The sequence below is a fragment of the Macadamia integrifolia genome, unplaced genomic scaffold (genome assembly GCF_013358625.1).
Source record: "Macadamia integrifolia cultivar HAES 741 unplaced genomic scaffold, SCU_Mint_v3 scaffold90, whole genome shotgun sequence".
Classification (NCBI taxonomy): Eukaryota; Viridiplantae; Streptophyta; class Magnoliopsida; order Proteales; family Proteaceae; genus Macadamia; species Macadamia integrifolia.
In genome coordinates, this window is record NW_024870574.1 from 405,367 (window position 1) to 418,696 (window position 13,330).

Sequence of the window (13,330 nt, forward strand, 5' to 3'; positions counted from 1 at the left end):
TTACTTGTTGATAGACCAAGGTGTGGCTATAGTTCAACTATTCGGTCGTGGCTCATATACTACCCTCAGCTTCTAGACATAGCTCGATTTTGGTGTGGTTGCCCACAAGCATCGTTCCTCTCATGTAGGGGGCATACCAGTCGCACAGTGATTGGTCCAATCGTGAATGTAGGTCAGTTGAGCTATATCCGCCCTAGATGGCCATTGTCGATTGATAACGTAGCTCGGACTTAACTCGTCCAATCGACTGGGCCCAAACTGAGACAGTTGTGCTTGATCATGCCGCCCTACTAAGTCCATTAGTGTGCTCCCAATGGCAAGCATATTCTACCATAATAGTTAGAACACTCGCACACACATCAATCAAGGTTTTATATCCAAAATACTAAATCAAAATATAGAACCTTTTAAGGGAGAGAGAGAGAGAGAGAGAGAGAGAGAGAGAGAGAGAGTATTTTAAGGAAAGTCTTTAAGGACCCTCTCTATGCCTCCTTATATGTATTATTATACTAAGTCTTTTAATGAGAGAGAAAATGATTAGAAAAATGGAAAAGGCTCTCTAAGCTACATTGCTTGCTTAGAGGACCCTTTCCCTATATTTTATTTCAATTTTTACTCGGGTTTAATTAGTTTTGCTTTGGTCCAATTGATCAATTGTTGATTGGTTATGAGCCTAACCAGGCCAACCTTAGACTGGGCCAATAGTTATTGGACTGAGTTTTCCACCATGGTCCATCGACTGTACAATAGGGGTGGAGGGGGGCTAGAGATATAGGGAGAGTAGGGGATCCCATCAAGATTCGTGAACGGATCAGGTTCACGTACGAGAATGTTCTCGTACGTCCCTGGTAAGTGGATTTAGAATCTATTAAATGAAGAAAGAGAAAATTGATTCTAAATCTATAGACTAGGGTAGTTCTCATACGTTATCGTATGTAAACCTGATCCACATTCTCGTATGTCCCTGGTCAGTGGATTTAGAATCTATTAAATGAAGAGAGAGAAAATTGATTCTAAATCCATAAACTAGGGTCGTTCGTATGTAAACCTGATCCATGCTCTCTGGATTCAGCCACCGGTGAAGGCACTGTCCATAATTATTTCTTATAACCAAAACAAAAACTGGATAAAAAAGAAGGGCTCGTTTGATAACGTTTCTGCCGTTTCTGTTTCAAGAAACGACAGAAACATAAATTTTCGTTTCTAGAAATAGAAACGGAATTGAAGGTGTTTGATAAGTCATGTTTTTAGAAGTCGATGGTAACTAGTGAAAAAATTGTCACAAGTCGTTTCCAGAAACGACGAAACAAGTTGAACTTGTTTCTCCTGGGTCGTTTCTTGAACCATAAACAAGTAAAAATTTATATTTCTATTTCTAAAAATAAGTGAAACGAAACAATTTTATCAAACGCTTTTTACATCGTTTCTGCTGTTTCTGGAAACAGAAACGACAGAAACGCGTTTCTTGAAACGTTATCAAATGGGCCCGAAGTTTGGTTCGGTCTCAGTTTTTCGATCCGGTTAGGTCGGGCGTAGCAGTTGGGCTGCACAAAGCTGCAATACACCCAAATTTTTTTTTTTTTTTTTTCGTGAAAGCATCCAGACAGTTTCCCTTCATCAAGTCAAACTCAACAGCCCACCGTTTCCCAAAGTCATGGAATCCATTCCATCAAACAACTATACTGTTATTGCTCCCATGAAATATGCCTTTCCGATTTCTGAGCAACGCTTGCGCCATGAAACTACTCTCAAGGACATGTCCTCGTATGCAACATCTCATTAAATCCCTCTCAACTACATTTATCGTCACCACACCCTACCTCGGAACCTCCCAGACACCTACCCCATCTACCAATTTCTCCATTAAAGCACCTATTTCCCTCCTGAATGCAGATCTCATCACCACCTATCCTCCTCTTAAACCCCAAAACAGGAACTCATTTGAGGCCCAGATCGATGATTCAGGGGAACAGCAAAAACCCATCAAGGAAACTGCCTGGAATTCTCTCACTCAATCCAGGGCCTTTTCTTCTTCAAGCATAACCCCATCTAAGGAGCCTTTGGATTCCATGGATTCCAACTCTTCTCCTTCCAACACTATCCCTGTTGTTTCCACTTTTGCTAACCCTTTTGAGACTTCTGCTTCGATCGACGCAAGCTGTTCGATCAGAAAACCCATTAGTCTGTGGCCTGGGATGTATCATTCTCCTGTAACAAATGCTCTATGGGAAGCGAGGTCGACCATCTTTGAGAGACTGCTTGACCCACCACTCGATGCCCCTCCACAAATTGAATTGCTCACAAAAACACCATCCCAGAGCCGGACAAGTGTTCTGTACAATTTCTCCACTGATTACATCCTTAGGGAGCAGTACAGAGACCCATGGAACGAGGTCAGGATAGGAAAGTTGCTTGAAGACCTCGACGCTCTTGCCGGTACCATATCTGTCAAGGTAACAAAGGTTTCAATTTTTGATGCTTTCTGAAATCTGATTTTGATGTTATCATAGTAGTTTCTTATCAGACTTGGAGCAGTGGTTAGTGCTTTGAATGTGCCTTTCTGGAATGGGTTTCGATCGGCAGGGGAGATTTGTTCTTTTCTTCTCTATAGCTGCTCAACTTTCTGGTATTTGCTGCCTGTTTACCTGTTATTGTTAGTGTCTTGTTTAGTTGTTTTTTCGTTTTAAATTGTATGATATCACAGAATCAGCCATTTCTGTTTGCTTTTTTTTTGGGGGATGGGGATGGGGCTGGGGGTTGTGTTATGTGCATAAATAGGGAGATGAGAGAAAATAGGGAGAGAAAAGAAAAATAGAAAAGCTATGAGATAAGGTAGGGAAAGGGTTTGACATTATAGACGAAGCCAATAGCGTCAGGCTTGGATGAGGAAGCCTACCTCTGTCTTAGAGATAATTTAGGTATTCAATTCTTCATTTCCTTTATTATCTCTTGCTAAATAAATAGACACATAGGAATATATGATAACAATTAACAACCCACGCTTTTACAACTTCCCACGATTTCCACTAGTTCTCTCAATTACGACTTCTTATACCCGTTTCCTATAACTACCTATATTCCCTTGTTAATATATAAAGCAACAACAACAAAGCATTTTCCCAACTAAATGGGGTCGGCTACATGGATCTGGGATTGGTCGAGATAAAAAGCAAAAGAAAGGGACGGGGAAAAGAAACATAGCAACACAACACCTTTGGGACATCCCACTTAAATGCGATCCCTTGTTAGTATATAACATAATATGAAATACATAAAATAATAATAATAATAATAATAATAATAATAATAATAATAATAATAATAATAATAATAATAGCAATCTATTGCTTTGTAACATTCCTTCCCCCCTTCAACTATCCTTCTCCTCAAGGACAATGGAATTAAAAAAAAAAAAAAAAAAAAAAAAAATCACCGGGATCCCATATTTTAATATGGAATATTCCAATTAGTGACACTAGAATTATCATCTTAAGGCAACATGCTAATCTTGTAGAGAATGGTATCTCTTTGAAGGACATCTCTTTCTTCTTTATCATCATCATCATCATCTTCTTCTTCTTCTTCTTCATTGGTTGTGCTGGGTGTACCATTATGGCTCCCTCTTCTTTGGATTTCCTCACTTGGCTTAAGGATTTTTCCATTGCAGGATTGGCTGACAGTTTTTCAACCACCATGGTCAGACTTTCCATGGAGTCGGTAAGCTTCCCTATGATTTGTTGCTGTCCCAAGTGAAGTGAACACACAATGCCTTCCAAGTTCTTGACCCTTTCTCTCATCCTTGGCTCTGATACCATTTGTTGCATGCACAAACATGGAGATGAGAGAAAATAGGGAGAGAAAAGAAAAATAGAAAAGATAAGAGAAAAGCTAGGGCAAGGGTTTGGCCTTACAGACGAAGCCAATGGTGTTCGACTTTGATGAGGAAGCCTATCTCTATCTAGCTAGGGATTCAATTCTTCTTTTCATTCATTATCTCTTGCTAAATAAATAGACAAATAGGAATATAGGATAACAATTAACAGCCCTGTTATGTACGTGGGTGACGTGGCATGGGTGTAGTGTGTTTGTAGTTTTTAAGGAGTTATAGTTAATGGGGGAAATGTAGTACATGGATGAGAGAAGTTGTAACAAATGGAATTCTTATTTAAATAGGGATTACCTTGAATGAGATAGATTTGGAATGATTAGTTACTACAATTTTTATGTTTTGAGAAGGAGGTCATGGCTTCCTCGATAAGGCCAAGTGGCTGGCTACCTCCCATTAGCCGAGACGTTATGGCCTCGTCCATTAGGCTACCTATCCATTGTATCTCTTATTTAATTTTCCTAGTTTAATTCTCTACCTATCTAATCTCCTACTTTTTCTCTATTTTAATTTATCTTATCAAAATCCCAGGAGGAAATTGGTTACGCACGTATCAAGTGGTATCAGAGCTAGATAAATGATGGTGGAGGAGTCTTTTAACATGTATGTGTTTCTTCTAAGTAGTTCCTTCACCGACAAATTGATAAGAAGAAAGTTCAAATCCTTATCCATTGGCAAGGTTTTCACGGTTGAAGCAACTTGGAGGTTTAGAAACCATGAAAATTCAAATTCTTACAAATGGTCTTGAAGACAAGACCAATTTTAGGGGAATGGATTGTTATGTACATGGGTGACGTGGCATGGGTGTAGTGTGTTTGTAGTTATTTTTATCATTTAATATTTATCTTGTTAGTAGTTATTGGGTAGTTTTATAGGAGTTATAGTTAATGGGGGAAGTGTAGTACGTGGATGAGAGAAGTTGTAACTAATGGAATTCCTATTTAAATGGGGATTACCTTGAATGAGATAGGCTTGGAATGACAATGGTTACTACAATATTTCTGTTTTGAGAAGGAGGTCATGGCTTCCTCGATAAGGCCAAGAGGCTGGCTACCTCCCAATTAGCCGAAACGTCATAGCCTCGTCTGTTAGGTTACCTATCCATTGTATCTCTTATTTAATTTTTCTAGTTTAATTCTCTCCCTATCTAATCTCCTACTTTTTCTCTATTTTAATTTATCTTATCAAAATCCCAAGAGGAAATCAGTTACGCACGTATCAAACCCACGCTCCTACAACTTCCCATGATTTCCACTAGTTCCCTCAATTATAACTTCCTATACTCATTTCCTATAACTACCCATATTACGTTGGTAATATTATTATTATTATTACTACTACGTAATAGGAGGATAGGAGAGGGGGAGTGTAGTGAGGGATAAGATTTGTAAACTTGCTGTCTAAATTTGTTATTTAACTGCTTTAATTGAACTGTGACCTTCTTGGTGGATGTCCTAGATAGCGAGTTTTGATAATTTGGGGAATCAATTTGAAAGAATGGTGAGGGTTCGATATAATGTTTTGAGACAGCTATGATTTAGATAATTTTTAGCGTTAGTTTGAATACTTATAGATTATATATGATTGCCACCTTCTTTGAAAGCAGTTACAATATGTAGTTCTCCTGCAAGCACAACTTTTATTTTCAGGACTGAGCATTAGAGGAAATTGTCTTGCATCTTTATGTTATGTAGGACAAATTGAATTTAGCAACTCACCATTAATTGGATCTCATCAAGAAATTTTATCTACTCGAGGATCACCTTAAACAAATGAGCCTTTGTTCAATCTATCACATTTTTATGTATAGTAAGGGGCAAACATGGTTTAAAGTATTGGTGCATATCATACCATATCGGACGATAAATATTGTTATTGGTAGGCATCAATACGATACCCACCGATATGATACATGTTTTTAAAAAAAATTATGTGTATTGTATGATATTTTCCGATACTCATCGATACTCTTGATACATACAATTGAGCCCCAAACAATTGAATTACATGCATATCGGTTCGTACTGAACTGATACTCACCAATATGCAACCGATACTCATACTCACTGATACTTAAGATACGTATCTACATAACCCATTTCACTTTTAAAATAGAGCTTGTTCTTCTTGCTCGCGATTCTTAAGTAATTTGAAGCACAACTGCACTTATCCAACATATTTCACAATCCTAATTTACCATTCTTTTATATACTCCTTGTGATTAGTCATGGCATCTTCATGTTGATCATTTCCTCAAGTTTAAATCTGCAGAGTCCTTGCAGCCAGATTGGTGTCTTCCATTTGATTTCTTCATTCCATTCAATTCTTAATTTCTATAAGAATCATCACGACAACTAGTGTCATTACTTCCATTTAATGTTGTTTGTCCTTGCAACAAGCCAAATGTGTTGATCCTTTCACAAAATTGAACGTTGTATCTCATGTCATGATTACTCAAGTTGCTGAGTTTGTTGCGTGATGTACAAGAAAATGTATGGAGCAGATATAAGAACTGTCTAGTTAGGAACTAGGAGCAAGCGTAGGAAGCATCTAATTACTTGACCAACTATAGATTTTGCAACATATCTATTATGTCTTTCACCATTGTCTCTCCTAGCATTTCTGCCATTAACTTTACCTGACTATTGTATATCCTTCTTAACGAAAGATATTCCGAGATGCACCCTTTGTCACACCTAGCCTCCACTAGGCTAAGGTATGCGGCCTGGATAATTATATCCACTCAGCCTAAACCCACCTGGATCACAGAAGCAGTAACTTATTCCACAAATGCCACCAGGATCACAATTAAAATCAGAGTACGCATATAAGATTATACATATGGTATACCACTGGTGATTCACTAAGATGATAATTTACAAATATACATACTCATTGAAACAAACTCCAATTACAATACTACATCTTACATAATTAAGAAATAACTATAAATAAAAGAGAATACATCCGTCAGCATCCCAGCGTCTTGTAGACATAGCCTCACAACCGGCACTGAAATCTAGTCCTACCTCGGCTTCAGTTTCACCATCTAAAAAGAGAAATCCACATGGGGTTAACTTCACAAGCTCAGTGAGGGGTGAGCAAGCAAGCACACACATCATATCAATGCCAAATATGCTGTGCATGCTTAACCAATCACAATATGTGATGCATTAATGCACATTGATTACATTACATTCCCTAGTCGATTACTAAATCTATATAAGGGTATTAGAGCTATAGCAAGGTAGGTGATATTCTGTCCCTCGGAAAGAACCTCGGGCCTTGGCAATACAAGCTAGCTGCAGGCAGGAGTCAACCAGTCTCGGAAAGAACCTTGGTTCCTCAGCCAACCCCTAAATTAATAATGACTATAGCCATGCGTATAGTATGTCGTCCCATGCTGCCAACGACTATCCATTCAGTATGTTGTACAGTGCTGTGTCCACCTCTGGGTACAATACGTCGTACCGCAGACATGGTATTCTCGTCAAACATACCACCTCAAGTGGAATTAGCTAGTACCTCACCCCCTACTGGCAAGGGGTTATAGTACTAGGGTTATGATCCTAACCAGATGCAATCTAAATGCACACAGATAATCCATTCCATGCACAACAACCACACATACACACCCCTGGGCACACGGTACCGGAACACACCTCGGCCACACCTTGTCCCAGTCCACTACAACATCCACAACTGTCCACATCTTCATTTATTTTTTTTGCTAAAGGTCAGCAAATGAATCTATTAAGAAATAAATAAATGAGAGAATACATGAGAACACTCTTCAAGACTTTGCTCTACCTTCGGCATGGCCATTGGCAGAACAAAATCTCAAAGCGAAAGATGAAAATTACAAAAATCGAAACCTTAGTCTTTGCAGATAGTCCCACTCAAGATCAGAGATTATGAAGTTAGGAACACTATCCCAAAATGATGTAGAATGAGTAGCAGAGGCATGTTTTGCTAACTTGTCCGCGACTGTGTTCGTCTCTCTATAACAATGAGATATCTCCTAGGAAGAGTTGTTCAAATATCTTTTGTAAAATAGCCATGCTTGCTGAAAGCACCATGGAATTTTCTGGTTTTTGATGTAGGTTACCACAGCTTGAGAGTCACACTCTATCCATAACTTGGCTATATCTTTGGTGGAAGCAAGTCTGAGGCCATGAAAGAATGCTGCAAGTTCCGCCATAAAATTTGACCCAATTCCTTCATAAATTGCAAAGCATCCTAAGCCATTTCCTCTTTCATCTCTAAAAATGCCACCAGCTCCCGAGCTTCCAGGGTTTCCAAGAGAACACCCATCTATATTCAACTTAATGAAACCATCAGATGGAGCCTTCCAAAAAAGTTCTTGAATTCTTCTAGCCCGAGGCAAGGAAGTTGTTGACATAAACTTTTTGGAAAGAAGAAGTCACCCATTGACTTTATTTGAATAGGATTCAGAGAAGAAAAGTCACTAAGATCCTCCAAACAGCTTGCTACACCAATCCTACCGGATTAGTATTATTATCAAATCTCCTTTTATTTCGCTCTGACCAAATTTGAAAAGGAATGATGATAACAAGGGGAAGCCATAGCATCTTACAATGAACAACATTTTTCTTCCTTTTCCACCATGAGAAGAGGCTTTCAATAGAAGGGAAACCGCTTCATCGCTGATCAAAATGGTTGAGCATAAGAGACCAAAGATGGACAGGGTACTCACAGTCAAGGAAGAGATGCATGAAAGATTCTTCACTTTTGCAACATAAGCTGCACATTGAAGCCAAGGGGATTGATTTTTTAGAGATCTTGTCATCTGTGGGCAGGCAGCCATGAGCAAGACGCCACCTAAAAACTGAGAATCTAGGATGAAGACCTTTTTGCCAGAATGTTCTCCACCATCCTTGAATAGGTAATTTATCTCTGATTTTTTCCCAGGCAGAAGTAGTTGAGAAAACACTTGATTCAGTAAGAGACCAAAGATGCCTATCTTGATCAGCAACAGAAGGGAGTGGAATCAATGAAATTTGATTGCAAATAGTTTGCATAAGAGGCGACTGCAATGTAGGCAAATTCCATTGGCCATCAGAGATAAAATTTGAAACTGAAGCCTTGAGTCTACAATTGAGCGGCTGATCATGAGATATTTCATCATATAGCCTTGAAGAGCTAGTCCAACGATCATACTAGAAGGTAATGGAGGCTCCATCACCCACAACCCAACGTTAAGAATTACTAACAAAATCCCAAACTTTCCGTAGGCCAGATATAACAGAGGAAGAGGGGGCATACCGTTTGAGACTACTATCATCAGTCATAAACCTCCTCTAAGGAAAGTAGAAAATTCAGAAGAATCTGATCAGATGTTCCAGCTTAGCTTGGATAGCAAAGTAAGGTTGACATCTCTGAGACGTTGATTGCCAAGACCTCCTTCATTTTTTGGCTTGCATACATTGGCCCATTTAACAGTAATACCTTTGGATGTATTAGCATCACCACTCCAGATAAAATTTTTTATCCACCTCTCCATTAGTGTAATTGAAGAAGAGGGCCAAAGGTAAACTGAAAAGTTGTGCACTAGAATGCTGCTCATAACAGTTTTCACCAGTTCCACTTGCCTTGCAAAAGATAATAATCTTCCTTTCCATCCAGCCAGTCTAGATTTGAACTTATCTACCAATGGAAGGATCTTTTCTTTCTTGACACTGCCTTTGAAAATATCCACTCCAAGGTAACGAGTAGGTAAGTCGCATATAGGAATATTTAGGATCTCCTTAATTCTGTGTCTCCTTGCTGCTGAAATTGCACCTAGAAAGATTTTCCTCTTTTCTAGGTTTATATTCTGACCTGAGTAGCTTTGATAAATATCCAAGAAATTTTTAATGCTTCTTACACCCTTCAAATCTGCATTTATAAAAATAAATAGATCATCAGCATATAAAAGATGAGAAGGGGTGTAGATATTCCTAGGACCAGGAATCGAGTTCACATAGCCTTTAACTCTGAGCCCACGAAGACCGCGACACAGGGCTTCTTTTGCAAGGATGAAAAGCATAGGAGAAAGAGGGTCCCCTTGGCGAAGACCCCTCTCAACTCCAAAAAATCCCATTGGGCCTCCATTAACAAGAATAGAACGTTTGGTCGAGATCAGAATCTGCTCAATCCACTTCACCCAAGTCTGAGAAAAACCAAAGCTTGTCATGACATCAAAAGGAAAATCCCACTCAAGAGTGTCAAATGCTTTTTGAATGTCAAGTTTCATTGCAATATAGCCACCAAAACTCTTCTTGGAAATCATATTAGAAAGCTCTGAAGCAACTGCAATGCTTGAAAAGATGACTTTTCCTTTTTGAAAAGCACTTTGCTCTTGAGAAATCAAACGGGGTAAAAGAGAGCTCAGACGGGAAGCCATAATCTTAGGAATCAACTTGAGAAAGAAGTTACCTAAGCAAATTGGACGGAATTGTCCCACCTTATAGCCATTATCCACCTTAGGAATTAGAGTAAGGAAATTGCTATTAGCACCTTTTGTGATAATTCCCTCTGTGAATTTTTTTTTATAGCTTTGTAGACATCATTATCTACAATATCCCAGCAAGTTCTATAAAAAGTTCCAGGAAACCCATCGGGTCCAGGAGCACTGGAAGGGTCTAAGTCGAAGACTGCACACCTGATTTCCTAAAACGATGGGATGGAGGTGAGGCTGAAATTATCCGCATCAGTGAGGATCTTTGGAATCACAGAGAGCAAAGAGTTATTCTTGATGGAGACACCCCTTTTTCCAAATTGCTCATAATGGTCAACCAAACGTTGCCCGATGTTGCCCACCTCAGTGAGCATAGAACCATCAACGGCTTCAATTTCTCTGATCATATTTCTTCCTTTTCTGATCTTAGCAGATAGATGGAAGAACTTAGTACAACGATCACCCTCCTTAAGCCATTTAACTCTTGATTTTTCACGCAACAATTTTCCTTGCAGATGGACAACTTTATTTAGCTCTTCTTTAGCTTGCAGCTCTTTAAAGAATAGATCATCGTCAATACCAGCCTCATCAATAACCTGCTGAATATTGCCGAAGACAGCTTTCTTATTGCAGACATCCATATCAATATGAGGGAAAGTCGACTTGGCCCATGCTCGCAAAGGAGCCTTCAGATGCTTTAACTTTGATATGACGATGAACATAGGAGTACCATCTGAAGGAATCGACCAAGAAGATCTAACAACTTCCTTAAAGTTCTGGTGCTCAGCCCAAAACCGTTGCATACGGAAAGGGGAGTTGACCGGGCGAAAAATCTCAGCACAAGTGAGGATAATAGGAGAGTGGGCAGAATAATGACAGGGTAGCACCCATTGAGCATAGCCAGGGAAGACATTCAACCACTCATCATTGCTAAACTACTGTCAAGCACAACACGCACACAACCCAACTGCCTATTATTAGACCAAGTGAATTTTAACCCAGAGGAGGGGACCGACATAAGGGAAGCTGTGTCTTGAAAAACAGTAAAATCATCAGAAGAACCTTGGTTGAACTTACCAGGTCCACACTTCTCATGGGAGAAAAAATAGGTATTAAAATCTCCAATTACCAGCCAAGGGGTGGCGGAGCCTGCTAAGTAACAAAGATCTTGCCCCTGAAGCAGTTAGCATGAATAACTGAAATAATACATTTAACGCTAGATACCTCCACAAACATGGATATATGTTGATCTGAGCTTAGAACAACCATAGGCGGAGTAATCGTCTCCTGCCAAAGAAACCAAATATTTGGAGCATAAGCCTCCCTATTATTATGAATAAAATCCGTGTAATATCCCAAAGAAGATTATTTTTTTTTTGTTTTGGACAGCTCAGAGGATCAATTTTTGGTTCAGCAATACAGATAAAAAGAGGGTCATGCTTTATAACCAGCAAACGCAAAGCCGCACGGGCATGGTGTTGGTGTACGATGTCTTGTATTCCGTCACAGTTTAACCCAGAGAGTACTGGTGCAGCGCCTCGACAGGCAGGACGGCGGTCCCACTAGCCGGTTAGCGGGCCGTGGGGGTTGCAAGGGGGGCAGGAGGCTCCCCTGCATAGCAGCGGGTGTAGGGGGCGCAACCCCCTGCTCGAATTTTTTATTTGAGGGCAATTGTGTACTTTCCGAATTAGGGTTTTTCGCTATATATTTGTAGCGAGGGTTTCTTTCTCTGTAATGCAAGCAATACTGAGAGGTGTGAGGGATGAGCGTTGTAACCCTATTCCTCATTGATAGTGAAGCAGGATATCATCTCACTGGGGACGTAGGCAATCTTGCTGAACCTCGTAAATCATTGTGCATTGCTTCTTGTTTTTCCATTATCTTCTGCATCGTTTTAGGGTTGCGTTTCTACACACAGCCATTGCCAATTCCCCTAATATTCCAATAAATAACCTTCATTAAGCAACATATTTTTGCGTTACCCGAGTGGTGCGATGAGCAGCACCCTCTCCATTGCGTTGAATAATCCCATCAACCAGCACAAACTATTGTCTTCTCAGACCTCTCATCTGAACTGAAGCATCCAAGACCCCATCTTTTGATTTAGTTTTTTTTTTTTTTTTTCTCATGACCGTAGTGAAAGGGGCATCAAAATCCTTCTCCAATGCAGGTTACATGGAAAGGTCATGATGGACAATAGAGGTTCGTCCATTATGAACAGCAGCAATGTTCATGGAACGAATCATTGGCAGCAATTCTCTCTTGGAAGCCCAGCACAACTTCCAATTGGCCCTCCTCCGGAATAGAGGGTTCATTAGATTGAATTTCATCCATATCACTATCCGGGTTAAGACCCGTATCCGGGTTGAGGCCCATATCCGTCCCCATATCTCCACATCCTCATTTAAGATAATAAAGAAAATATAATTATATAACATAACATATACCATTCCACTACACATGAGCATGCATAATGAAAATGTATAAAAACACTCCGTAAAAGAAACACCATCACCCACTCACCAATAACACAATCCGATTGTTTCCGCTGAATTCCCTTCACTGTGTATCCTAACCGGGTAAGTTAGGTTTCTAACCACTTGTATGTACACATAACCATCTGTAAGTACACGGTATTAGTTTTTAAGACCTTCATACAGACCACTAACAGCCCCAAATCAAACCTCTAACCAAACCTCGGTTGAATCCCTCACACTGAGACTCAACACAGACTACACAGAGGGGCACTGGCAGGTGACAGACCCCCACCGGTGGGTGGTCACCGGCTGCAAAACCTGTAGCCATTCTACTTGTAGGAACCTTCACCGGCAGGTGGGCACCAAGGGCACTGGCCAGCCAGGGACCTGCCGGTTGGTACTTTCTGGCAGACTCCAGTCAGCTGCTGGACTTTCCTGCTTCTCTGGGCACTTTACTCTCTCCCTCCATGTTCTATAATACTGTGTGGTTATACCCCCACCATAGGG

General features: G+C 40.0%; 1 protein-coding gene across 1 annotated transcript in view; it reads left to right on the forward strand.

Annotated features, from left to right (window-relative positions):
- The first annotated feature begins 1,607 nt into the window (after positions 1-1,607).
- The window catches only part of LOC122070376 (acyl-coenzyme A thioesterase 2, chloroplastic-like), a 74,802-nt gene continuing 63,079 nt past the window's right edge, over positions 1,608-13,330 (forward strand). The window contains exon 1 of the mRNA XM_042634522.1: positions 1,608-2,453. Within this exon, the coding sequence (XP_042490456.1) occupies positions 1,704-2,453 (750 nt within the window). The 5' untranslated portion in view covers positions 1,608-1,703. The remainder of the gene's footprint in view (positions 2,454-13,330) is intronic.